This window comes from Alligator mississippiensis, chromosome 5, assembly GCF_030867095.1.
Source record: "Alligator mississippiensis isolate rAllMis1 chromosome 5, rAllMis1, whole genome shotgun sequence".
NCBI lineage: Eukaryota > Metazoa > Chordata > Crocodylia > Alligatoridae > Alligator > Alligator mississippiensis.
In genome coordinates this window covers 215,501,543-215,529,231 of record NC_081828.1, presented here as the reverse complement: position 1 = coordinate 215,529,231, position 27,689 = coordinate 215,501,543, and the positions used below count along the sequence as shown (strand labels likewise).

At 45.5% G+C, this 27,689-nt stretch overlaps 3 protein-coding genes across 13 annotated transcripts in view; 2 read left to right on the top strand and 1 right to left on the bottom strand.

The window, feature by feature from the left end:
* Positions 1-6,898, top strand: part of ALS2CL (ALS2 C-terminal like) — a 91,356-nt gene extending 84,458 nt beyond the window's left edge. For all 5 annotated transcript variants that reach the window (XM_019480710.2, XM_019480712.2, XM_019480711.2 and 2 more), the window contains exons 23-26: positions 645-706; positions 1,414-1,563; positions 3,750-3,846; positions 4,759-6,898. In XM_019480710.2, coding sequence (XP_019336255.1) covers positions 645-706; positions 1,414-1,563; positions 3,750-3,846; positions 4,759-4,842 — 393 coding nt within the window. In that variant the 3' untranslated portion in view covers positions 4,843-6,898. The remainder of the gene's footprint in view (positions 1-644; positions 707-1,413; positions 1,564-3,749; positions 3,847-4,758) is intronic.
* A 2,569-nt stretch (positions 6,899-9,467) lies between these two features.
* Positions 9,468-22,387, bottom strand: JMJD4 (jumonji domain containing 4). 2 transcript variants are annotated; one of them, XM_006272548.4, is made up of 7 exons: positions 22,197-22,387; positions 18,870-19,574; positions 17,584-17,749; positions 15,099-15,224; positions 12,803-13,070; positions 11,509-11,655; positions 9,468-10,641 (listed from the first exon to the last, which is right to left on the bottom strand). In XM_006272548.4, exons 2-7 carry the CDS (start codon positions 19,132-19,134, stop codon positions 10,330-10,332), a joined length of 1,284 nt encoding a protein of 427 aa, XP_006272610.2. In that variant the 5' UTR covers positions 19,135-19,574; positions 22,197-22,387; the 3' UTR covers positions 9,468-10,329. The 2 variants fall into 2 exon arrangements, with proteins under 2 accessions (XP_006272610.2, XP_019336260.1); XM_019480715.2 differs by lacking the exon at positions 22,197-22,387 and adding an exon at positions 22,046-22,177.
* A 66-nt stretch (positions 22,388-22,453) lies between these two features.
* Positions 22,454-27,689, top strand: part of SNAP47 (synaptosome associated protein 47) — a 38,908-nt gene continuing 33,672 nt past the window's right edge. For 4 of the 6 annotated variants that reach the window (XR_009462743.1, XM_006272549.4, XM_059729248.1 and 1 more), the window contains exon 1: positions 22,454-22,548. The gene's annotated coding sequence lies outside the window, so the exon portion shown is untranslated. Of the gene's footprint in view, positions 22,549-22,583; positions 22,778-27,689 lie in introns of those variants that run through there. The other 2 variants (XM_059729247.1, XM_059729246.1) reach the window with 2 other exon arrangements.

Below are 27,689 nucleotides of genomic sequence, written 5' to 3'. Positions count from 1 at the left end.
AATGTAATTACAGCTGAAGATCTGGGCCATTGTGTACTTAGGTATGCTTCAAAGACCGAAGAATTGTTAATAGGTCATAGACACTGGATCACAGGACTACATGGAGAACAGGATTTTTGGCAATAGATACTGTATATATTTACATACAACATGCACCTCTTTTGTGAAAGGAGAACGAAAGGTGGGGAGGGATTTTTCTTCTTAACCAAACTGTTCAGAATCATTTTTCTTATCTGGGAGATGCATCCCAATTTTTTATTGCTATTTTTTGGGGGGGGGGGGAAGGTAAGAGTGGTATATGAATATATAAGGTATCTTACTAGTTAGGCTGAAAGTTAGCCTCATCTTACAACACTGTGGTGGTACTTGTACGTAGGTGTATCCACCAAGCAGAACTAAGCAAAGAATAAGAGATTCCCCACAGTGGTAGGTACGGCTTTTCTTCTGATCTTGGTGGTTATGCAGTGATGGTGTAATGCTGAACATACATATTCCACTTCCCTGGTGTCTTCACTTTGCAAATATGTTTGTGCTAATGAAGTGCTCTTGATGGAAACATGCTTGATATAGATAAGCTTCACGTGTGATCAGCTGGTCGTTGGGGCATTAGAAATGACACCCAGCTGTTTGTCTGCTTTTTTCAGAGGCGCTCCCTGATCAAAGATAAGTGCTTCCTTTCCGCCACTGAATGCCTGCAGAAAATAATGTGAGTTGCCTTCCATGATCTCTTAGTGATAAGAAGAAAAGTGCAGGGTCCACAATTTGTGCTCTGTGGAAATCCTCTGACTTCTGGACCAAGCCAAATTTTGATCCATCGGAAACAATTCCTCCAAAACCTCTTGACTTGATTCAACATAGAAACAGCTGCTTTGAAATAAAGTCGAAACATCCTGGCCCATTTATGAAAGGAGGACGTTGAGATCTTATCAACCTTTTTTCCAGATTTTTGAGTTTGATTAATCCTTTTCAGAACTTCATTTCTTTTAAATGTACAAGTTCGGTTTTGAATGAAGTGGCGCTTTGTACTGGAGACGAGGGGGCAGCGATCAGGATTTTTGCCTAATTCTCTAAATTTATTATGCAAGGTTAGACAACGTGGTGAAGATACCTGAGTCCAGGGAAAGGTATCCATAAGAAGAGGTTGTAGATGCAGGGCTGGGGGGTGACTAATGCAGGGGACGTCATGCCTATTTTTTGTACTGCGGTAGGAAATATTTTTCTGATTGCACTCTGACTTTATTTTGTATCCTGAAACGTGAGGATTGGCAGCCCTGGTAAGTCTTACTTCAGTTGGTTGAACTGCTCTTTTGTGCATAAATGTCTGCAAAGCTCTTTAGGCCAGGAGTGGTCTGTTTTAATGTATCTGGGTTTTATTATTTACCTTGGTCGTAATGGAGCTTCTTTTATTGGTAGCACGACCGTGGACCCCCGGGAAAAACTTGAAGTACTCCAGAAGACATATGAGGAGATTGAAAGCACCGTGTCACGGGTGGTGGGGAAGGACTATAAACTCCCAATGGACGATCTCTTACCGCTGTTTATGTACGTTGTGTCACGAGCCAGGTGAGAAACAGCTTTGCATTTACGGCTGCTAGCAATGATACCTCTCACCTACGTTCGATGATCAGGTCTGGCCAGATTTTTTCTGTTGCAACGATTCAAACAAAAACCCAGGTCTCTGCTTAAACCCTTCAGTTTTGCATGGAAAGCAGATGGGCTCTTGTACCAGACCCCCTTGCAAATTATTCTTTGTGCAAATGCTGAGTGGTAGCTCCCATCCCCACTCTCTGTGAGGCTGGCTCCTTAGTCATATTCTTCTCCCTATCATGTGCCAGAGCCAGGGGCTCCAACGAGGCATCAGCATCCATCTCTGATGGGAGACCATGGGGCACAACATCCACACCCTGTCCATCATTCCCTTGGGGGAGCACAGTCTATTTGTCTCTTTGCCAAGTAGCTTGAAAGGGTCAGAAAAGGGTTGGCTGTCAGATTAGATAGGAAGACCTCTGGGAAAAGTTCCTGACCCTCCTGCAAAACAAGTCTCGTGTATTTGGGTAACAATGGTTTGTAGATTATAGAAGGGACTCTGATGCTACTGGGTTGGCTGATGATTCATAGACATTCATAGACATTAGGGGCTGGAAGGGACCTTGCCAGATCATCGAGTCCAGCTCCGCTGCCATAGGCAGGAAGTTAGCTGGGGTCTAATGATCCCAGCAAGATTAGCATCCAAATGACATTTCAATGAGTCTGGAGTAGGTGCTTGCACCACCTCTGGGGGGGAATCTGTTCCAGACCCTGGACACTTGCACCATAAAGAAGTTTTTCCTTATGTCCTGTCTAAATCAGCCTTCTAGGAGTTTGTGGCCATTAGACCTAGTTATCTCTCGGGGAGCCCTGGTGAACAGCTGTTCTCCCAGATCCTGGTGCACTCCCCTTATGTACTTATAGGCAGCCACCAGGTCCCCCCTGAGCCTGCGCCTCTCCAGACTGAAGAGTCCCATGTCCCTCATCCTCTCATAAGGCTTCCTCTCTTGGCCTTTGACCATACCAGTGGCTGTCCTCGGGACTCTCTCAACCTTATCCATGCCTCTCCTGAAGTGAGGGGCTCAAAACTGGATGCAGTACGCCAGCTGCAGCCTCATTAGAGCTGAGTAAAGTGGGAGGATGATGTCCCTGGTTTTGCTTGAGATGCACTGGTGGATGCACGCCAGAGTTCGGTTTGCTTTGCCGGCCGCAGCGTCGCATCGGTGGCTCATGTTCGTCTTGTGGTCAATCAAGACTCCCAAGTCTCTTTTGGTCGTGGTGCTAGCGAGTGCAGCACTGCCAAGCCTATAAGTATGATGCTAGTTTTTCCTCCCAAGGTGGAGCACCCTGCACTTCTCTGCATTAAATGCCATCAGGTTTTGGTCTGCCCACCTTGCGAGCCTGAATCCCCAACCTGTTCTCCAGTGTGACTGCCTTCCCCCATAGTTTAGCGTTGTCCACGAACTTTGCCAGTCTGCAACTGATGCCCAAATCCAGGTCATTAATGAAAATGTTGAAGAGTACTGGCCCAAGTACTGAGCCCTGAGGGACGCCACTAGTCACCTTGTGCCATGTTGACTTGCTCCCATCAGCTAATACTTTTTGGGTCCGACCCCAGAGCCAGTTCCCCAGCCATCGGCTCATGAGATGGTCAAGGCCGCAGTTTTCCAGTTTAGCCATGAGGACATCATGGGAGACCAAGATTAAGCTTCCACAATATAGTAAGAGCTAGGAATTAATAAGAGCAATTCAACCAACCTACTGCTACAAATTTAAAACATACCTGGAAGAAATATTGCATGCACTCCCCTCACTAGTTTAGATTGAAGAGGAACACGAAGTTCAAGAGTGAGCATCCTTGATACTCGATGCATTGTGATTATGGAGGTTCCCAGGGCAGTGTTTTGCCATCTTCAGACCTACAGACGGATGCTGTTTTCCTAGATTTGGCATGACCACCCCAGTCCAAAATGGCTCTGAGCATCATGCTTATCTGCAGTTGGGGATGATGTGGCATAAAAGTCATGGTTTGGAGTTTCTTAAGGACTGAGCACCCATGATTCTTGATAAAGTCAGGCACACAGTCCCTCAAATCAGGTGCCACTAGATTAAGGTCACACACCAGGGATTGGTGACTTGAGAATTTTTGTCTCCGCTACTAGACCAGATATATACGTAACACAAGGATTCATGACAAACCTGGCTCCTTTTTTGTTTTTTAGTATACAACATCTAGGTGCAGAAATACATTTGATCAGAGATTTGATGAATCCTACTAATGAAGGAGGGATGTATGACTTTCTGTTAACAGCACTGGAGGTAAGAGAGTTTAACAATGCCAATCAGACTGCAACAGGAAAAACTTGATGAAACTAAAGTACCTTTTTTTGCTCAGAATTAGCTTTCCTGAAGACAGGTAATTAGCTCCCTCCCACCAGGGATGTTTTGGGGATAAGTAAATTAATCCAGCTACTATAGAAACCATGCCACTCTCTACAGTATTTCAGTCTTAGATTATATTCATGGCTTCTCTTCATACAAAAAATCAAGTAGTTTTGTTTTAAAAAAGAAAATGGGGGGTGCGGGAGGTCTGTAAGAACTTCCTAACATTGAAAAAGGTTATATGGTAGACCTAATCCTGAGCAGTCTTCGGGGCAGCACTTCTCAATCTCATTAGACTCAAAGCACCCCTCGGAAAGTGCCTCCTCTTAGCTTTCATTTGTTTTTTTGACAACCGAAAAAGAATAGAGGAATTTTTCTGTTGCAAAGAACTCAGAAAGACCATCACAGGTCTGACACTAAAGGATTTCTATTTGAAATCATCAGGTTTATCTTGTGAATTGTGTAGATATTTGCTCACTTAGCAGTGCTAACGATTGTATGGCATCCCTTAAAAAGATCTCATGGCACCCTAGGGTACCCCAGTCCTTTGGTTGAGAGTCACAGCTTTAAGATTAGCTGAAGACTACACGAGTAGCTTGCATCCATCTTGCTGCAACAGCAGCATTGGTTGTCCATGGTCTGTACCTTGGGTGGTAGACAGCAGGTGTTAGAGACCTTCCCTGTCTTGCCATGCCGACTAGCCCTGGGGATAATGTTTGAAGTCCTATTTGTAGTTTGCAAACTCACTCTGATCTCAGCATACACGCGTGAGACTAGAAGTGGGCTCAATCTACTGAAAAGGATGCCCACACATCTCTTTACTGACTCTGCTCCTGTTGCTTTGTCCAGTCTTGTTACGAGCACATTCAGAAGAACATCAAGCTCCATCACAGAGAGACTTGGCAATCGTCACGCGATTCCCGACGTTTATAATCCAGAGGGCTCTGGTTTGTGCATTTTGATGGAAGGATGTTAGGTGAAGGAACTGAGTCACTGCCACTCCAGTTACCTTTCCAATGGGAAGAATGCTTATTTTGGACCCGAGCTTTTATTTATAATACAATAGCCTGGACTCGTTAAGATACCACAATCAAGACGCTTCCCTCCCAAAACTCTTGCCCTTGGTGGGACTTGGATCTGTGCTCCTCTCCCTGACAAACAATAAAGCAAAAATGGACTTTAATGCAACAGCCAAACTATAACCAAAGCCACTGAATATTGGCCTGAAATCCTCAAGCCTTCATTTTTGTGTTCTGGGCAAAACCGTTTTCAGAACTACCCATTCTGTGGAACGTGTATTGAAATCTTAGCATATTTCCCCCTTCATTTTACAAGCGGCCTCTGCCCTATAATCCCATTTTTAACGACTCTCGTTTTTATGTATTTATTTTGCACTGGCAAACTACCCAAAGAGGGAAAATGTATTTATCGAAACCATAAAATGAAGCCGAAAGAGCTGACCAAAGCTGCATGCCTAGAACGGATCCGTGGATAAACTCAGCTGCATGGAAACAGAAAAGGTCCCTCTCCTTCCCCCAGTAACTCTTCATGAAATAGTGAAGCTGAATTTCATAGATTTCATAGACATTAGGGCTGGAAGGGACCTCGGAAGATCATCGAGTCCAGCCCCCCGCCCAAAGGGCAGGACGTCAGCTGGGGTCATAGGATCCCAGCAAGATAAGCATCCAGTTTCATCTTGAAGGTGTTCAATGAAGGCGCTTGAACAACCTCCGGCGGCAGGCTGTTCCAGACCTTGGGGGCTCGGACAGTAAAGAAATTCTTCCTTATGTCCAGCCTGAAACGATCTTGTAGTAGTTTGTGACCATTCGTCCTCGTCATCCCTTGGGGCGCTCTGGTGAACAAACGTTCCCCCAGATACTGGTGAACACCCCTGATAAACTTGTAGGTGGCCATCAGATCACCCCTGAGCCTGCGCTTTTCCAGGCTAAAGAGCCCCAGGGCTCTCAGCCTGTCATCGTAGGGTCTGCTTCCCTGACCTCTGATCATGCGCGTGGCTCTTCTCTGGACTCTCTCAAGCTTCTCCACATCCTTTTTGAATTGTGGAGCCCAAAACCGGACGCAGTACTCCAGCTGCGGCCTCACTAAGGCCGAGTACAGGGGGAGAATGACGTCCCGGGATTTGCTTGAGAAGCATCTATGGATGCAAGCCAGCGTTTTGGTCGCTTTACTAGGGTTACTGAAGGCTGCGTGAAGCTGAAAGGAGGATCGCGCCCCATCCTCTTGGCCAGACAGGCTGAGCCAGACCCTCTCTGCTCCAACTCTGCTGCATTTTGAAAGCTGCTATGGACTAATTTCCCTTGTTTGCTGCTGTTTAATTGTAAATTATTATTTCCCCTTGCTTCCTGCTGAACCCTATTTAACTTCAGGGATGTCCCCGTCTAAACTCTTCTGTGCCTTGTATAAACAGGCGTTGCTCAGCTCTGTAGATGCATAGATAATACAAAGGAGACAGAATATCCTGCAGCAAAAGATCTCTGCAGTTCTGTAAAGGAACCAACCAAACCCTTTTTAAAATACATCACCTCCTGCACTTACTGTCTGGTGGAAACACCCTGATCTTCCGGGAATACAATTTCATGCTGATGCATCCTCCCTTTGAAATGGAGCTTTATGGGATGATATCAGGACAGAGTTTGACTTGCTTCTATAGTGCCTTTTTTTTTTAAAGGCATCCTGTGTATATAGAATATTGCACTGAAACCAAAATACACTAAATAGGAATCTGTCCAAGTTGGATATCAGAGCAAAAGCTCTATTTAACTGGATTTGAACCTGATTTTTTTTTTAAGTCTGACGTGAAATTGTCCCATATTTTTATAACGATGCTAGACTGTCACCTCATGACTATCGCAAGCTGTGTGTGCTGTTACGTGAGTTGAAACTGTTTTATATCAGATTGACTCGGGACTCTTCTTAATGTGTGTTTTATATTTGTATGTAAATAAACCCTATTTCTATTTTTAAAGAGGGAGAGAGAGAGTTTGGAAATTATTTAATGGATTTCTCTGCCTTCTCCTTTCTGCTCTGCTGTGATGTTTCTGAACCTAATCCTAGACTATTTTTCAGAAAAGCATGAGTGCGTCTACGATGGGCAGTCATCAAGCACGATAATGGAGAATGTAGTCTCCACATTAAGGATTCTTCAAATACAATACAAAAGCAAACCCCGAATCCTGCATTGCTGCTCAACAAACTGATCCAACAACAAGTTTATTGCCACTGTCATTAAACCAGCATGTTCCTCTGTCTTGTATTGGTTACCCTAACACTTCTTATGATGCTTGATGTGGTATGAGTATCAGACCTACGTTTGCTGGGAAAAGCTGAAGAAAAAACCTCTCTTTAATTTGGTGATAGACCACAAACACGGTTGACTAACTGGCCATGTAAAACATTAGCTGTAATATTGTGACCAGTTCAAAGTGCTGGGTTCTTGCTGTACATGCTTGAACTGCTGCCCATGTTTGTAGATGTGAAGAGCAAAGCTGAACTGTTATGAGATGAGAGCAAATCAGTGCCATTTAATCCCTCAATTTAATTTGAGAATGATTATCCCATTTTCTTAAAGGTACCTGTAACCTGGTCTCTTGACATCAAGTTGCAGAACGTCCCTCCATGGGTCACTGGCACTGGGGGAGAGGGGCAAACCCAGGACTGCTAAGGCATCACCTTATATGCCTGAAATTCAGAAGGGACCAGTCTGTAGAAGGGACTGGTTTGTAGCAGAAGTGCTGTAGAGGCTCATGTGGCTGAACTGAAAAACTTCCAGTGAGAGATGCTCATGCTGATATATTTAAACAGCCACGGTGCATGGTTATGTGATTGACATTACGGCACTGGAACAATCTGATAATATGCCTGTGGCAGATTGGCTATTTAGGAATAAAGTAGATGTGTTTGAGCCAAGTTCAAAGGACAATCTATTCCTGTATTCTGCTGACCTGTCGCTGACACAGCACGATTGGATATGCTGGTCTGACTTGGAAACACCAGGCTTTGATGCAAGAACCCGAAAGGTTAGTGAAGGATGAACACAAAAGGCAGATCTGGGCCCAGTTCAAGGTGCTGAACCACAAACTTCACTGATTACGATGAGTAATAAAGGGCCTGAGCCTAAGGTTGCCAAGCTTTTACTATGCACACTAATTAATGTGCCTATAGAATTTGCTTGCAAACATTTTTAAGCTAGTCTTAAATTTTCCGACACTCGTTGACTTCAGTCTGGCAACTCTTCATATCAACGGAGGCTAAGCTTTTTGGCAGGTGTGCCAGAAATTAACCCCATGCCCTTCAAGTGCCATTCTGAACTCCTCCTCACGCCCAATTTGCTCTGCTTTCTGCTCCCAGCTCTGTGCTCCCTGCCTGCTCTTTCTGCTCCCTACCCTATCTGGCACTGTGCTTTCTGTCCCCTCCCCAGTCGGTCACATGCCACACACACAGGCTGCCCATAGCTGATTAATTAATGCATTTTTCACCTGGAAAAAACAAACAAAAAACAGTTGCAGTGCAAGAAAACAGAGGCTTTTCATCTGTGGATCCTTCATGCTGTCAACTGCAGAGTAGAGATACAAGCGGCAGACAGCACAGCTGCCTGGGAGGATACACAAGTCATCAAAGTGCTGTGTTCAAACTAGTGTCTGCTGGAGAGGTAGGTTTGAATCCTGTACCTGACAAGGAGCTGAACATGTCTCCCACGGTGGGTCCAAGGCTGTGATAATTGAAACACTCCAGTATATTCAGTTGGCAAATCATGTAAAATGCTGTCAATAGCAATCCCCAGGATAGCTCTAGTTCTACATTTCCTTGTTTTCAACACCTACTTGGAATGTATGCTTTCATTCTTGCAAGGAAGTTAAGGAAGACCATGCTGTGGTCCGATTTCAAACACGTGTCTACCCCTAGCAAAAGAACGTTGTTGGGTTGAGTCACCCTGTTTAACATACTGTTAGGGTCTCCTACTGCTGTGCACTTTGCTGAACTGTTTGAAGACTGGACCCTATAACCAAAGGCAAACATATGCCTTGGTTTCTGAGCTCAAGTACTTGGTATGAAAAGCACTTCTGGCACGTTGAGAGACTGTGTTGAATGGGCCAGCATCTGTTTTCATGCCATTGTTTTGTAAAGAGGAACTGCACTGAAATCCAGGGAATCCCACCGCTGGGACAGACTCCTATTAGACCAGGTGAACTCTCATACCACTGCTAGGGTGGGTAAGGATGGGCATAGTAAGTTTTTGCTTTATGGGGAAAGTAAAATTAGTTGAATAATAGCTATGAACTTTAATGTCCTAAGTGCTCAAAACCTGACCATTATCCAGTCCAAAGAAACAGCCAGAATCAGCTAGCAATTTAGTCATCTTTTATAATTAATGCAAACTTAATATGATCTCTCTATGCTGCTTTCCCAGTGCTTTTCACTGAAGACAATAATACTGGGGGTAGGTTTGCTTTCTATTAAGTGTACAACTTCAACTGCAAGATACTGATTAAACCACGTATACAATTCAGATTTGAAGGAAGGTTCTTAAAAGAATGAGATTTTAGCCAAGGTATTTAAATATTTTAATGTGCAGTTTTAGAAACATAGCAGCATCAGTGGCCACCTATGGCAAAGATTGAGGAAGTTTCAATCAATAATTTAAAAACTAATCCCTAAGACTGGAGTATGTTCACAGAAACACTGGTTGCAACTAGATTTTCACACCAACTCTTTAGGTGCAAACTGCTAACAGCAATAAGGATGCTTTTCAGTTTTATTGAAAATGCTTGTTCTCAGTGCCATGCAGACATTTTAATGTGGTAGCACCAAATTCGTGGTTTGTGCTCTGAAATCATGCAGAATTTCCTAATAGCTTGTTTAAAACCATTCCTCCTCCACTAGAAAATAAGGTAAGGCTGCATACAGCCAGCCATGATGAACTGTCTCTGCTTAGTTTTCTAACCCCCCCTTTTTTTTTTAAACTCGCTGCTTTTTAGTTGATTAAAGCCCAGAGAAGCAACCTTCACTGGCTATAACATGCATGCTTTGAATGGTGTGGACAAGTTAGAGAGTATATCTTCATGTGTGAATGACTCAAATGGATGAACAGTGTAGATGGCAAATTTTAAGGACCCGTGACCCTAAGCTAGGAATACAAAGCAGGAAGGCAACCATTTGTCCTTGAATGTTCAGGTGAGCCACTTCTATCCTGCGTTAACGGAGTCTGATCCTATGGACTTCCTTACCTTCCTGGGAGTATGTATAGTGTGCCTTGTATCCTAATATACTCCCTTTCCCTAATCTCCATTAAGGCTTATTGTGCTTAAACTGTAATAGCTGTAAATACAGGTATTTCCTACTTCCCCTGCGTGCCTCTGTTGCAACAGGTGCATTTTACAAATAGCTGAATAAAATAGGAAACTATAACAGGGCGGTGTCTATGGCTGCTTTCAAGTGGTGAAGTAATGCCTCCGGAGGTGGGGAAAGAGACTTGAGGTCCAGTTTCTTGAAATCCTCATTAGCGCTCAAAGAAGTTAGCACTTCCACAGTCCTCTTTAAGTCAAACACTGAGTGCAGCATGCCTAGAGTGGAGATGGCAGCTTTGGGGCTGTTCTTTGCTAAAGCTTCGTCATCCATGACACTTTTCAAGGCTGAAATCCTGTTCTCTGCAATCACCTTCAGGAAGTTGTAGAACTCTTTGTAGTCTATGCCCGTGCAGCTTTTCATGATTACCTAAGGAACAAGCCACGCTAAGCTTAAATGCCTCCTTTTTAACTAGCGCAAGAGTGAAAACAAACCCGCCCTTATCAAGGCAGTAAGTGGCTGAAATATTTATGGTAACCACATTTAAGCCTTTCTCTTGTGGTTTCCTGCTGCCTAGTAATAGTAAAATGTATTGTCATGAATAGGAAATTTGATTATTCCCAAATGCCACAATCAATTGCTGCAGTGCTGCCGGCTTGTTTCCATTCTGTTGTACGTGTTCATTTGCTGGAGCTGCTCTCTGCCAGCTGCAGAATAATTTCCTTAAATAAGACTTCCTCCACCTTTACAGGCTGTTTCATAAAGGTTTTTGGAGCTTTGGATAGAGAATATCACTCAATTACAGTTATTCTTTCTCAAAGCAGCACTTGCAAAAGTAAGAGCTGCTGCAGCCATTGCTTCTAAACTGGTCTTAAGCAGCACACTTTATTGGATCTCAAGGGATTTTAACATCGTATTCAAGCAATCGTCCTGCCTAGGGTTCTATAACATCAGCTTTACTGTTCCCAAGGGCAATAGATTTCAAGCAGGGAAATGTACCACTGACTGCCTTTTATGAAACCTGACTTAAATAGTAATGAAAAGGTCTAGAAATTGGATTGGCGGGCAAGGATCAACACACAAAACTTCAGCTCTGTAGTCCCCTATTCTGAAATGAATGATGCAACACACATGTGCTTGCACAAGTCTCTGACCATCTAACCGACTTGCTCATGCTGTTTCCCAGCTTGGAAACAAGCATAAACCTCCGAATAAGGATCAGCATAAGGCCCCATCTGTCTTAAAACTGATACGGACCATGCAAAGTGGCGTTCATCACTTGACCAGCTGTTATACCTGACATTGTAGGTGCCAATCATCCATAGTCTCTCTCCATTCACTAATTTCCCGTTGGACAGCTGCCAATTCATCCTGCAGAAAGCACCACATGATAGCTACGTTGCAGCCATTCACCCAGTTGTGATTAATGGAAATGGTATCCTCCTGCAAGACATTGTGAATGTAACTAATTATTAACCTCAGCCTGTGGGTGTGTGTGCGCGCAGAATGCAAACATGTGAAACCCCACCCGCCATCCCTCGCTCAGTGAGTGGAATGGCCCCTGTAATGTCAAAGTGACTCGTTCATCTTCAAAGCCCATCTCTTCGTTGAAATCCTCCTGCCCACATTTCCCCCTGCTCAGTCTTCTTCTCTGACACTATTTGCACTATTTCTTCCTCCTTTCTGAACACAACCACAACCAATTGTGTTTTGCTGTAAATCTATGTATTAAAAAGGGAAGTGTGGTTTAAGTTAGCTAATGTGATGATGTTTGCAAAACTCCAGGGCAGTGTAAGTCAGGATATATCTAGACTACATTCCTCAAGGAAGAAAGCAGGGCAGGGTGGCACTTTATAGTCTAATTGATTCAGAAAGGCATGAGTTTTGACAGGCAATCTACTTTGTCAGTGTAGTATAGCGATACCCAAGGTAGCTGAGATACCAGAAGTCTTCCAGCTATGGTTGCATGGGTCGCATCCACACAAGTGTGGATATTTGGCTACCCAGGAACAAATAGCAGTGGGACATCTTGTGCTGCCACTACTTGTCCCCAGGGAATGCCTGTGCCATTTGCCCTCTGGCTTGCATCAGGTTACCCTGGGTGGTATTGAGGAAGCTGGCCCCAGCAGCCTTAGATAGGGTCCTGGGGGCCTCATGGGGCTGCAGCAGTGGTGATCCTGCTGCTTGGAGCCTGGCTGGCAGCTGGAGTGTGGCTCTGGCCGGCCAGGCTCTGTTTTTGAGCAGCACACACTGCCCCCACGTGTGCTGTTCCACTTTTTCTTTATGTGGTTTTGACCCCTGGATATCCAGGGGTCACACCTCCCCCCAACCCCTGCACTGCTCCCTTGCAGTGAGGAGAACAGCTGAACACGCAGTATGTGCACCAGCGCCACATACCAGGTGACTGAGCTTGTCTGGACACAGCTATGGAGCTCAGCATGGGCTAATTTAACTACATGGTGAGTGCATTTCCCTTGGTTCTTGCATATCACCTGCTGCTCTTCTGCAAATGCGATGCCTTAACTGCCTAAAGACACTCTTCAGAGGGTTTCAGGAAGCATGTGGCTGCTGAGGGTCACAGTTATCTTACCAGGTTGTAAACCTGATGATGCCATCCACTAGGGATGAAGATGATCTCTCCTGCTTCCTGTATGACTTCAACAGGGGGGGAGCTTTGGGCACAGCGAGGGTAAATGCTGCTGTCATGAAGATTAGGCGCAGTGATGTCAAAAGGCAAGTTACCATGGCGATCTCTAAGGTACTCCTCCTCCTCTGGAGGGTAGAGCAGCCATTTTTTTTTCCCACAGATATTGGCTGACCAGCTGTAGGAACGGAAGACGTCTGCATGAAACGGAGTCCTGCAGGCCAAGACAGAGGGTTCAGCAAACTGAGACAAAACCTGTAAGTGAATTCAAAGCTAAGAGCATTTTCTGGCTTCAGACAGATCTCCAAAACTCCATATGAGCCTTGTAGGTGGAGTTGAACTCAAGAGTGTTGCCCTAAAAACGTTGGGCAACCAAACCCCGGTTAAACTACCAAGACATCAACCAGTGATGATGTCTACATCACATCTCTGCCGTGTCTGAGGAACACGTCCCACAATGCAGCTCCCACGCACATGGCCTCACCACTGAGTTGGACAAACAGGAGCAGAATGTACCTACAAGCATTTGTCCCAGGACACGCTGGAGGCACAGTGTAGACATGCAACCCCTATCACCTCTTTGTTGGTCAGAACCAAGTTTAAGTACCCTCTCTTCTTCATACCCACCATCTCTCCCTGCTGAGAATAGTTTTCAATCTAGACCTCAGGTGATTTGAGGGCAGTAGGTTCTACAATATAGGTTGAAGCCAATACGGAAAGGGCTGGTTTATCACCAATGAACGATACAATGCTGAACTTTGTTTTGCACCTACAAAGCACTTAGTCAACTCACCAGCTCCCTCGTGAGGCTTTTGCTGGCCCTACAGACTCAATTCACCAAAGGCTTCAATATTTGAAGCAAAGGCACTTCACTGCTGCTCATTCTCTGTGCATTTGCTCAAGCTGCTAGGATATTCAATGCACAAATCCTTGCTTGTATTTTCCTCCTCTGGATATGTCAAAGCTGCACGTCCTAATATGAAGCACAAGTTCTCACTGCTTTGTGTGTGCTTTTATTCTAAATCAGTCTTGCTGATGATAGCTTACATAGCTTCTGTTGTGCTCTGCTTAGGCAAATCTGGTTTTTCCAAGGAAGGATTACAGCCTGCTGGTTTTTCCCTGCTCACTCTCCATTTTTTTAGCCCCAGTAAGACATAATGGTACTATGGTGCACTTCCACTGCACACATTGTACACTTGGCTAGGATGGGCAATCTTATTGGTGGCACTTGTTTTCTTCTCTCTGACCTCATTCCCTCTTGTGCTTTATACCTACCTGTCAGACCTTGTCTCTATTTCTGTGGCTCTCAAACTTTTTTGACTCCAGGTGTTCCTTGCAAGACTCAAGGCTGGAGAATGCCGCTCTTAGCTTTCAATCATTTTTTGACTACAGAAAAATTAGAGAGCTGTTCTTCTGTGACAAAGAACTCAAAGTCCATGACAGATCAATATGCTTTTGATATTCTGAATTCCTATTTAAAATCTGTGGCCATGTCCAGATGAGCGTGGTCGTTTGCTTCCCTGGGGACAAGCAGCAGTGGCACACCTTGTGCCGGTCCTACTTGTCTTCGGGGAACGCCTATGCCACTTACACTATGGAGCATGGCAGATTACCCCGGGTCGGGTAGGTGAGGCTGGGGCCAGCAACTGTCCTGGCCTCAGCAGCCTTACCTGGGGTCCTGGGGGCCTCAGAGAGCTGCAGCTGTAGTGTTCCTGCAGCCAGGAACCTGGCCAGCAGCTGCAGTATGGCTTCGGCCAGCCAGGCCGTGGTTTTGGGCGGCGCATGTGCACCACCCCTCTTTTTTAAAGTGCAGGTTTTTTGACCCCAGGATCTCCCAGGGCTAATACCCTCCCCGCCACACACACACACACACACAGACTGCAAGGTAGCAGCATGGGAACTGCCTGCATGTGTGGTGTGTGGCACTGTAGATGGGTACCCAGCACCACATACTACATGTCCACGCTCATCTGGACACAGCCTCTGGGTTTCTCTTGTGAATTATATGTAGTTGTTAGTACTGTTCAGTGTGCAAACATGCCACAGCACCCTTAAAAGGATCTTGTGCCACCCTGGTTGAGAACCACTGCTCTGCTTAGATTAAGCTGCCTTATTTTATGTTGTGTTGCATCCAGCACAATAGTCCTCAGTGCTGATGGAGATTTCTGGATGTTACTTTAATGCTAATAATAACACCTTTTGAGCAGTGCATAAAAATGAGGAGAAACTAAGGTACTTTTACCATGACCCTTTAGGTCCCATGTAGACAAAACGATAGTCATCCACAGCTAGGGCATCCCAGTATTCGTTTAGCCAATCAGAAGAGAAGTAGATAGGGATTGTATAGACATCCTGCTCCGGGAAAGCTCTTAAAAAAGACAAAGCAAAGGGTTTCAGAGGAAGGCAATCTTCAGTCAGAATTTCAGCTTCCCAGTAGTTAAGGGTGCTAGACCAGTGATGGAAGTGGGTCGCTGATACCTTACTGTCATCTTCAAGTCAATTAATAGTCCTGGGTCCTCTATCTGCCCACCCACATGAACAGGGAGATGGTCAACCATTATTTGCAGAACATGGAAGGAAAAGTACTTTAGAAAACAAATGTCCCCCCTCATTAAGAAGCCTCCATGCTTAGTCATTTGTCCACTTGAGTCACCTTCTAGCAGATGTATATGAAGCCAAAGCCAGTTCACGGATGTCTTGACTGCCCCTGAAGAATTATAGCAGTTAGTATTAGTATGCTGCTGCCTCTTGGCCATCTTAAAAAGCTGTTTTTACAACCAACGAGGCTCTTCATAGCAAAGCAGAACCTCCGTGTCTGTAAAAGCAGATGCAGGCCAACAGGAAGGCCCTGCCAAGAAGCTTATCCTAGAAGTCCCTGCCACTGCAGACAGGGCTGGAGAAACAGCAGCCACTTTCAGCAAACTAGAATTGGCAGCCAGAGTCAGCCAGGGAGGAAGGGAAGCTAGAGCAAGGGGAAAGGAGCACTAGAGGTGTGGACAGCATGAAGAGGGAAGAAAGTGTCCAGATTCATACATTGCAGAGTCGGAAGGGACCATAATGGATCATCACGTCCGACTCCTGTCTCTGGCAGGAAAGAGGACCGAGGTCAGACGACCCCAGCCAGGTGTCTATCAAGCCTCCTCTTGAAGACCTCCAAGTTAGGTGAGAGCACCACCTCCCTTGGAAGCCTGTACAAGATTCTGGCCACCCTTACTGTAAAAAATTTCTTCCTAATGTCTAACCTAAATCTACTCTCCACTAGTTTGCACCCATTATTCCTAGTTACTCCCTGGGGCTCTCTGGTAAACAGCGCATCACCAGTTCCCTGTTATCCTCCCTTGATAAACTTATAAGCGGCTACAAGGTCTCCTGTCAGATGTCTCTTGTGAAGGCTGAAGAGATCCAGATCTCTCAACCTCCCCTCATAGGGTCTTTCATGGAGGCCACTAATCATGTGAGTGGCGCTCCTGTGAACCCTCTCCAGATTCTCCGTGTCCCTCTTGAAGTGTGGTGCCCAAAACTGGACACAGTGCTCCAACTGCAGCCTGACCAGTGCCGCATAGAGGGGGAGCATCACCTCCTTTGATCTATTAGTCATGCACCTGCTAATGCACAAGGTGCGATTGGCTTTGTTGATGGCCTTGTTACACTGCTGGCTCATGTTCATCTTGGAGTCAACTATGACTCCAAGATCTCTCTCAGCATCTGAGCAGCTGAAGAGGTCATCCCCCAACCTATAGGTGTGCTGGGGATTCCTCCTTCCTAGGTGGAGTACCTTACATTTATCTTTGTTGAATTGCATCCTATTTCGTTCTGCTCATTGATTCAACCTGTCCAGGGCAGCCTGTATCTGCTCCCTGGCCTCTGGTGTGTTAACAACTTTCCCTATAACTTGGTATCATCTGCGAACTTGAAGAGGGTGCTCTCCACACCCTCGTCCAAATTGGTGATGAAGATATTAAATAACACCAGTCCAAGGACCGAACCCTGCGGGACCCCACTGCCCATCTCCCTCCAAGCCGAGAACAAGCCATCCACCATCACTCTCTGGGTGCGGTCCCTAAGTCAGTTGGCCTGCAAGCGCCCCGCGCAGACTCCACTAGCTGGATGGGTCGGCATTCCCCGTCTCTCTGGTTCCACCTACAGCCATGCTGACAGGTCAGCAAACACTGCCCAGCTGGGAGCACCAGCCCCCTGACATAGCCACAAGACAACCAGTGCAGCCCAGGATGCACACGAAGGCTTGCTTCTCCACTCCTCCAGGGAGGGAGAGAGGAACAGGAGCCTTGTCTCTGGGGAAAGAGGAAAGGAGCATCCACCATGGGAAGATGTAGCAAACAGAAAAAGGAGATTTACAATTAACTCTTTCAATGAAAGGACAAAAGTGCTTATTGCATTTAGGCATGGTTAATGGTACCATAAGCTAAAGGCCAAAATGATAGCCACTGTAACACCCCTGAAGTTGCCCCGGGGTATTCACAGAAAAAGACTGTGAGAGAGAGATGGGAGGTGTCCAGGAGACACTGTCTTTATAAGATGTGTCTCACACTATGAGATGCTTGGAACAACTCCAAGAGGTGTGGTACCTCAGTGTAGTGCAGCAGTAGTATTTCAGTGGACAGCTGCTACATAATGACACTGCCTACAGTAAGGAGAGGGTAGTGTAATTGAGTAAGGAGTTTACTGCTGTGTTATGGCATGCAGAGGGAATCAAAGTGCTCTCTTACCTGTACAAGTGCCAGTCTTTCAAATAGAGGCACCCCCGGGGTGAGGAGTAGTTACGTGCAATGTGTTCCTTCCAATAGCTAACGTATTCCTTGAAAGGGATCTGCTCCTTTGGATTGGCATTGTACTCCTTGACTTCACAGTTGGCAACAGGTACTACAGCCTCCCCTGAAATATAAACATTTTTGGGGAAAAAACAATTGACAGCAAATCTAAACCCCCCTGTATTTTGCATCTAAGCTGCACCTGCGCTGGTGCTGTATAAATATATATGAAGACATGGATTGTTTCATTCATCTCACTTCCCCGAGATCAACAGCATTCTTTATATCATGATTATTGGAAGTCCTAATGATGCTTGCAATAGTGACCTTTCAGCAAGTCTTACCAAGTAAACAGCACCGGGAATGAGATATGGGCTGCTGAAAAAATTATGACTCTTGCAGAATAAAGAGTAGGAAGATACATGATAGCAGGAGACTAATTCTCTCCTACTCACATAAATAGACAAGCACTTGAGCATGTGTGTAGGTCAATTCACAAGTTTAAAGAGAAGCAGTTGCATAAATTACAGGACTGTCTAGCTTCAGAGGCCAGGAGGCCAAATGCCGCATAGGTTGCAGGCTACATGCTGCACAGACTTCTTGGGACCCCCCCAACCATGCAAGTCTTCCTGCTACCACCATCCACCACCATGCGGGCAATTCCTGCCCCCCCAGCTGTTGTCACCAGACCACAGAGCAGTGCAAGGGCCCCTCCAGGCTCACAACTTGTACTTTTGTGCAAGCAGCAAGCTCACCTTGCCTCCTGCCCTGATGCCCTGTCCTAGAGACCCCGGATGTAGCCGGAGCAATGGAGGCAGCAGCAGCAGCCAGGCGGGAGCTTGGGGGCCACACTAAGCCATTGCAGGCTGCCAATTGGACAACTTTGAATTACATGATTGAACCTAAAGTATGTGAGGGTGGTGTCACATGTTCAATAACACTATGTGCAGTTAAAATGGGAGCAAAGGCATGCCCAAGAAGTTTAGTATGTGTTAAGTGCCATCCTGGCATTGCAAAGCTGCTCCCTTTCAGGCAAGGATTATCTAACAGACTTACTTCATATTGACACAACAGGCCAGCGATTTGCAGCTGTTGCAAGTGAACATCTGAGTACACCCTTCAGACTCATTTTTTATTCCTAGGCTCAAAAGCCTGGAGTAGGGTGCAGGGGGAAGGAAAGTTACTAAAATCTTTGTCATTTTTACATTCAGGATAATTAAGAATATATTAAGAATACAACTTACCAAAGGTCCGTAGGAGGTAATCAAAGTTTGGTTTTCCATCCCGGGTAACCCAGTTTCTCCTGCTGCCCCAGCCCTCTGTGAATTTAGATGACAATATGCAAGGATGGTTGGGAATTAGATAATCCCTGAAAAAATCAGAGTAGTTGAATGATTCCACCTTTTCAATGAAGTCCACGTGTTCTCGGGGCTTGCAGGCCGTGCCACAAGAGGCTCTGCCGCGGTCATGAAAGTAGGCGGTGGAACAGGCGAACGTTGCCCTGTCCATTCAGATGATGTCGCTTTTCCAGCACTTAAATCAAAAACTGCCGACTGGACAATGCGCACAGATGCTAATGAAGCAGCACATCTGACTGCAAGTCTTTCCTGTGTGTAAAGACTAACATATACTTGGTCTGAGCCTTCAAGAGGCCGAGAAGCGATAAATAAAGTCCAGTTCCAAAATGTTGATGCAGGAAAGGCCTTAACCGTCCTCGTTGTGCCTCACCCTACAGAGTTAGTGACCTTCTTCTGTGCTTCTTGAGGTTCAGGGCCACCTGGAATGGATCTGGAATAGATCCATTTACCCACTTGTCACAGCAATGGGAGCCCCCTGCAAGCCTGTTGTGTCAGTGGTGGAGGATGACCAGCATCTTGCCTCATGTTCTCCTCGTGCTCCTGCCTGGTGCTGTCCATGGGTACTGAGTGTGGGCGGCCCCTGCGCTGTACCTGGAAAGGAACCGCAGGCACGATGACGCATGAGAACACCACAACTGCCATTTACTGGGTCAGACCCAGTGGCAGGACACTCTAAGCGAGGGCATGCATCCTTGATGGAGAAGCTTATACTGTCCCCGGATCTCATGAGCCATCAGAGACCTCAGCATGTGGGTCCTCCATGGAGCTGTCACCATCTGTCATGTTTTACGGACATTCCCAACACCTGCCCCTCTGGCAACAGAGGAAGACCCATGGCACATGCTTGCCTGGAGTGCACCAGGCTGCAGCCCCTTCACCCCCTTACGAACCTCTTGCTGAAGCTCTCGGTGCACTACTCTGCACACCTTTTTTTTTTTTCATTTTTATGTTCTCCCCATCCATGACCCCACCATGTCCCAGCACCTGCTAATAAACCTCCTCCTGGCCCTAGCTAAGCTAGCCCTCTATCTGACCAGGGAGGAGGGTCTGGCAGAAGCAGAATACAGGGCTGTTTTCCTGTCCCTCACCCGCACACATCTCCAGGCAGACTTTCACTGGGCAGTGTCCCCTTGTTCCCTGGATTCATTTGAGTGCCAGCGGGCACCGTCTGGTGTGGTCTGCTCAGTGTCCCTCCTTGGTGCACTCATTTTAAACCTATGACCTTAACTCCCATCCCTGTTTGTTGTTGCCCCAAGCCAACAGTGACATGCCCTTAGCGACCCCCATCGCCAAAGGGGGCTTATAGTTCTACTTGGTGGGCTTTGGCCCACATCACAGAAGGGCATATGAAAAAGCCTGTCGCTTGTCAGCCGCTCGAAGGCTCAAAACAAGCATAGCGGCTTCTTAACCTGGCAGGGGAAATGCCACGTATCTGTATCCAAGAAGGCAGTTTTCCTGAACTGCATCGCAGGAGAACTGCTCTTTTGGCGTGGTTCACTACCTGCTGAGGCGCGGCAGCTTTAAGCCCTGTTTATGGAAATGGGAGTCTCCTCCCTTGCTGGCTCTGAAGACCTTACGGCTAAGGGCAAACAAACCTCGGGAGCATCTGAACCCCAAGCCTGGGACTGCTAATAGGATGCCCACCAAAGCTTTGGAAACATCTGAAGCCCCCGGTGCGGGTGGAGGATGTTTGCCAGTAATAGGGACACTTATGGATCTGGACTCTTGGACATGGATTTAGTTTGGGCGAATTTGGTCTTGGATACAAATTAAAAGAAGCCTGTCCTTTCTCTGTATGCATCTCTGGGCACACTTTCACTGGGCAGCGTCGACTGGCTTTGTGGACTCATTTGAATCCTAGACAATGAGGGTTGAAGGGAGCTCAGGAGGTCACATCTGGTCCAACCCCCTGCTCCAAGCAGGACCAGCCCCAACTACATCATCCCAGCCAAGGCTTTGTCTAGACACGTCTTCAACACCTCCAAGGACGGTGATTGCACCACTTCTCTGGGTGACCTCTTCCACGTTTTTACTACCCTCCTGGTGAGAAAATTCTTCCTAATATCCAACCTCAACTTCCCTTGCTGCAGCCTGAGCCCATTGCTCCTTGTCCTGCCACTGAACCAGCGGGGTCCGGCCGTGGTGCCCTACTTAGTGTCGCCTTATTCGTTGGTGACGTCGTCGATTTCATAGACGTTAGGGCTGGAAGAAACCTCGCGAGATCATCGGGCCCCAAAGGGACCTCGCTCCCTTCCCTGGTTTTGGAAGATTTCTCCCCGGAAATCAATCGCCGTGTCCTTAACGACCTCCGAACTTAATGGCTACAGATCTTAACGCTGATAGTTTCCTCCGCGGGTGCCGGCCCACGGCTCCCCGCTCGGAAAGTGAAAGGCCAGCGCCCGCGGAGAAAACTATCGGCGTGTGTGCAGAAATAACAATACCAGCACAACAAATAACAATAATAATACATCATAAATAACCATATGATGTATTATTATTATGCGTTAATTATTTTTAACAACAACTACAATCATAATATATAAACCGCAATAATAATAATAATGACGGTGATGATAAGCAACAGCAATAATAAATGACAATTCATCTTAAAATGTCACAAAAAAACCCTTTTTTGTGGATTATTTTTATGCGATAATAATAATGATGATGATGATAAATAACAGCAGTAATAAATAACAATTCGTCTTAAAATTTCACAAAAAAACCCTTTTTTGTGGATTACTTTTATGCAATAATAATAATGATAAGTAACAGCAATAATAAATGACAATTCGTCTTAAAATTTCACAAAAAAACCTTTTTTGTGGGTTATTTTTATGCAATAATAATGATAATGATGATGATGATAAGTAACAGCAATAATAAATGACAATTCGTCTTAAAATTTCACAAAAAAACCTTTTTTGTGGATTATTTTTATGCAATAATAATAATAATGATGATGATGATAAGTAACAGCAATAATAAATGACAATTCGTCTTAAAAGTTCACAAAAAAACCCTTTTTTGTGGATTATTTTTATCGTCTGCCCCAATCTCACCTGTTTTCGGTGTTGTTGCCCCCCCGATGCACAATGAGGGACCCCCTGATAACTGGGGATCTGGGGAAACTGAGGCAGGCTCAGAGCCCCCCCACCGGCTCCCCTGGGGTTGGGGGGGGAAGACCCCGTAGGCACCCTTCCAGTCACCCACCTGGTCTCGGGGGCAGCCGGACGCCATAGGGCAGCGCACTCCGCCCTCCAGCGCCCTGCGCTGCTCGCGCTGCTGCCGCCGCCGCCGGTTGGAGGCCGGTTTGGGGGAGCGGAGGGGAGAAGGGAAGAGAAGAGGCGACTCCTTCCCGCGCCCGCCCCGTGACTGGCCCGGAACAGGCGCCGGGCGGAACACGACGGCGCCGGAACCCCCGAGAGCGCCGCGCGTTGCAGGGGGGGACGGCATGCGCCGGCGGACCCGCAGCGGGCCAATAGGAGCGCGTGTGGGACGCAGGCGCAGGAGGACGCGGTGTCTGTTTTACCTGTCTGCCGTGGTGGGCGCCGGGTGGGTGCAGGTGAGTCGGAGCGGACCCCCGTGGGGGTAGGGGTGGTTCAGTCCGGCGGCCCTGTGCACCCGTTGGGGTAGGAGGCGGGACGTACCACAGCCTCCCACGGAGGGGGGGCGGTTGGAGGCGAACGTCTATGCAGCTGGGCAGCGCCGGCCGCCAGAGCCGGGGCAGGTGAGCTCGCCCGCCCGCCCGCCCGCGTTCATTAGGATCACTCATCAGAATGGATAATTATGAGGTAATTGTGGTAACTGATACGCAGGGATCCTGGTTGTCTCTGGGTTAAATTTAAAAATCCCCAAGTTTTGGTTAAAAAACCCCCAACAAACTTCAATTTTTTGGGTTGACCCCCCCCCCCCCTCCATTTTTGGGTTGAAACCATTTAAAAAAAAAAACCAACCAATTTTTGGGTTGAAACCATTTAAACTCCCCCTCCTCCCAGTTTTTGGGTTGAAACATTAACCCCCCCCAAATTTTGGGTTGAAACCATTTACCCCCCCCCCCCCCAAAAGAAAAAAATTGGGTTGAAACCATTAAAAAAAACCAACCTAATTTTTGGGTTGAAAACAACCCCTCTCCCCCCTCCCAATTTTTGGGTTGAAACCATTTAACCCCCCCTCCAATTTTGGGTTGAAACCATTTAAAAAAAAACAAACCTAATTTTTGGGTTGAAACCATAAAAAAAACCCAAAAAAACAAAAAAAGTTTTTTGGGTTGAAACCATAAAAAACAAACCAATTTTGGGGTTGAAACAAACAACCCAAATCCACATTTTTCTGTGGGTAAAACAAAACACCTCTATATCTATATCTTAGTGGCGTTTCATTGTAATCACGGAAAAATGTGGATTTTGGGGGTTTTGGTTTTTTTTAACCAGAAAATTGGGGAATTTTTATTTATTTTTTTATTTTTTTTTTTTTAAGTTGGAGAAAAACCAGAATCCGTGCTAACAAGGGTGGACAATTCTGAAGTAATTAGGATAATGAATCGGGGCGGGCATTTCTGAAATAGGATAATTAACAAGCCTGGATAATTGTGAAATGATTGGAATGATGAATGGGAATGGTCAATTCCCAATTAATTGCTTGAAGCAGGGGGTTGGACTAGATGTGACCTCCTGAGATCCCTTCCAACCCTCGTTTTTTAGGATTCAGATAATTAATTAGCGTGGTCAGTTCTGAATTGAGCAGGGTAATGAATCAGCCTAACAAAGTGTATGCGGACACACAGGAATTCATAAAATCGTGGAAAATAAAGAAGTCGGAGGAATCCATGAGAGAAATCATAATGAATATATTAGAATAAAACTGACCAGCCCCTGTTGTAATGTGCCCACCTCCTACATAGGGAATATAATAGAATAAATGAAATAAATTAGCATCATTTAGGACTAGAAGAATGTATTAGAAGAACAAATGAATGATGTAAAGGAATCTCTACAATAACAGAAAAAAATAAGTGAATAAATGCTTGGATGCATATCTTGCTGGGATCCACTGACCCCAGCTGACATCCTGCCCCTTGGGCCAGGGGGCTGGACCTGATGATCTCGTGAGGTCCCTTCCAGCCCTAATGTCTATGAACTCTATACATGAGAAGCAGATGAAGGCATTGGAGCAATTAATATATGTAGCATAAATGCATATATTCGGACACCTGGGAAATATTTATTGAGTGTGCCGGGAGCCTGTTTATTTTAGGGATGCCATAGCCCAGCACTGAGTAGTTAGTGGGCATTGCTTATATCCTTACCACTTCCCCAACTGAGAGCATGCACTTGAATCATAAAAAATGAGGGTGGGAAGGGATTTTAGGAGGTCACATCCAGTCCAACCCCCTGCTCCAAGCAGGACCCAACTACATCATCCCAGTCAAGGCTTTATCTATATAAAAAACCTGCAAGGATGGATATGCCACCACTTTGGATAACCCGTTCCAGTGCTTTACTGCCCTCCTAGTAAGAAAATTCTTCCTAATCTCCAACCTCAACTTCCCTTGCTGCAGCTTGAGCCCATTGCTCCTTGTCCTGTCATCCTGTGTCCTCCGACACTTCCCGTGTCTCTGGAGCTGCGTTTGCAAGCTTTACAGAGCTGCTTTATCCATAAGGATGCCGAGCCTTTTTTAGCCTAGCAGTGGCTTTCAGAAGAGCTACCAGGTTGTTTTGATTTCCTGCCATCCACACTTCAATGGGGCTGGCAATGAAACAGAGGTATAGGGTGATTAGAAATGCAACAGAAAAACTAAACAAATTCTGCACCCTCCCTTAAAACCAAACACCAATAAGTGCCCCTGCCAAAGGCAGTGGATTTGTGTGGGGCGAGAGATGAATTTAAAAATAAAATAAAAGGAAGTGCGGGGAGAGGAGGAAGTGTGCTGTACCTCAGTGCTGCAAGAGTGCCCTGCAAGTTGACAGTGAACTTTGCATCAGCAGTCAGCTGGAGCAGCGTGTCAGAGGCTGTGAAAAATTAGTCACGCTTCTGTAATGTGTTTCATTCGATGATGCCGAAGCACTTGACAATGTTCAGTGACTCGCCTTCTCCCTGTTATGTAAAAGAAGAACTTCAGTCATGCATTAAGGAACTTGACCAAGGCCGTGGAGTGACTTAGTGGCAGCGGCAGCCTGGGTCTCAACTTTTTATCCAGTTTCCTTTTCTTTCGATTATGTGCAACTCTTGTGCAGCTCGTTGTGGAGTATTGTGTTCAGTTTGAGGAGGGGGTGTTAATTGTCAGGAATAGTTACAGTGGTCTGGGGTTAAGAGATTCACAGCATAACTAAGAAGGCAGCTAGGAAAGACTGAGGGGAAAATGTGTGTGACTTGTGACTGAAAGAAGTGGTGACTAAGGGGTGACTAGGAGAAGATGGCGGTGTAGGGGTGATAGTAGTATACAAAGATTTGTAATCGTAGGACTGGATGGGACCAATCTTGAGTCACTGAGTTGAGCCCCCGTTGTTCAGACCATCATGTCATACAATTCTTGCCATAAAACAGATCCAGTTTAAAACGATTTAGATTGCATTGCCCTGACGTCTCCTGGCTGGTTCTTGTACAACCTTAATCTTCTAAAGGCTTATTCTAACTTTCAGCTATATTCCTAGCCGATGTATATCCATTTGTATTTGTGCTAACATTGTCCTGTAGTGCAAATAATGCTTTTCCCTCCATGCCATTTGCCCCTTGATGTATTTATAGACAGCGATCATATCTGCTCTTAGCCTGTCCTTTGCTAGTCTTCCCCTCACACTATTACCCCTTGTCACGTGATGGGCTAGTCATTCCCCTGGACATCAAGGTAGATGTTCCCTGCCCCTGTTTCGTTCTTGTCCATATTATTTCAGGTCTCACCAAAGTATTATACAAGGCCATTAAGTCCTTTTCTTTGCCTACTGGATGTCCTTTGACTGATGCATATGAAAGATGAAGTAACATTTAGCGTGATACGCTAAGATGTAATCCGGTAACGTGACATAATAGGCCCAAATGAAAGGAAAATACTTGCTCAATTTCAGGCTGGGACTCCTGATATTCAGGTATTAATTTGTGGGATACTTGATCGAAATAAGTGGCCTAAGTCATGCCAAGTCAGGCCACCCAGCAGGTTTTGTCAAGTCAGGAGGTCGTGATCTGGGAGGATATGCAGAGTGGGACTGGGAGGGGGGAGCTGGTTTTTCATATCTTACTAAAAGTCTCCAGCAAATATATTATGGGACACAATCTCAGTGTGATCCTGGAAGATGGCAAATAGATTTTAGTTGGCTTCTTTCACCTCTGATATACCTGGTGGAGTAATGTATAACATTTATTATTTATATTTCTAGTAGCACCTAAAGAACAAATATCAGGGGGCTCCACTGTGTCCAGTACAGTTAAACATATAGTAAATGACAGTCCGTGCCTCAGACTGCCTGCAGTCTAGGAAAAAGGCTGTTATAACTGGTGGATGAGAAAAAGAAACAGCTGGGGTAGAAGTAAGAGGAGCAGGGGTTTATTATCAGCTTCTTAGCAGTTCAGGAGCAGTAATCAAAACTCATAATTTTTCCAGCCATTATAAACACATAGTGCATGGTTGGAACTGTTTGCTTAAAAGCAGATTTAATGTCTGCTTCCCAGTATCCCCACCACCCCAAGGCTGCCCACTTCTTTTTCTCTTCTTTCTTATATTTTGGCCAGGTCTCATGATCGGGTCATCAAGATATTTGCAGCCTTGGCTTCAGCTCACGTAATTGTTATATTCTATTAAACAGTAACCATGTGCTGTGCTGTTTTTGACTATCCTTCGCTGTTGAGTGAAGTCATTTCTAAATGATCAATGTATGCACTTTTAACATTTTTACTGCATTTTGGCATCACCTGGAACAAAAAAATGCTACATAAATATGACTGTTACTAAGTGCACAAGTGCAGATGTCTGTCTGCATGCGTGTGTGTGTATGTGTAATGTGTGTATAATGTGTATGTATATATGAACACGTATATCTATAGAAGTGTGTGTGTGCGTGCGTGCGTAATGTGTCTCTGTATATATGTGTGTATCTATATCTTCTACATATTTCTATAGGTGTGTATGTGCATAATGTCTGTGTGTATATATAATGTGTGTGGATATGTGTATCTATCTGTGTGTATATACACACACACACACACACACACACACAGACAGAAACTATAAAAATATAATTTCTGAAGAAATGGTCAGCAATAGATTCATGCTTACACGTTCTGATTTTGGGCACAGGACCTGGAAGGAATTTGTAAACCTCAGGGTGAGTCAAAAGTCTTGTGACATAAGAGGTCATATATATATGTGTTCAGTAGTCAGTTCTTTTCTTCAGCTGGAGAGAGGTGTTTTGACAGGTGCTTGCCTTGAGCATATGTTTTCTAGTGTCTTTATTTTTTAGCATTTTTTGCTTTCCTTTTTGGATTTGGGTTTAGTAGAATTTTGCCACTTTTGCAGTCCATTTGGTTTTTCTCAGACTTTAAAGAGAGAGAAAAGTTTTGAATAGGGACAAACGGTTTTAGAAAGATGACAACCCTACGATGGCAGCCTGAGGATCCTGAGCCTGCAGTTCGAGGTAAATGACTTTAGATGTATTTTCTTGTGCCAGTTATGGCAGCCTGGCTGCAAGGCTGCATTTAAGTTGAATTTGGTGC

Excerpts from the sequence above, each read along its gene's own strand:
- JMJD4 (XM_006272548.4), bottom strand. The coding sequence starts at position 19,134 with ATGGACAGGGCAACGTTCGCCTGTTCCACCGCCTACTTTCATGACCGC. Across the intron at positions 15,225-17,583 it reads AAAGACTGGCACTTGTACAG|AGCTTTCCCGGAGCAGGATG; the intron begins GTAAGAGAGCAC and ends GTCTTTTTTAAG. Across the intron at positions 11,656-12,802 it reads ATCATCAGGTTTACAACCTG|GAGGATACCATTTCCATTAA; the intron begins GTAAGATAACTG and ends AATGTCTTGCAG.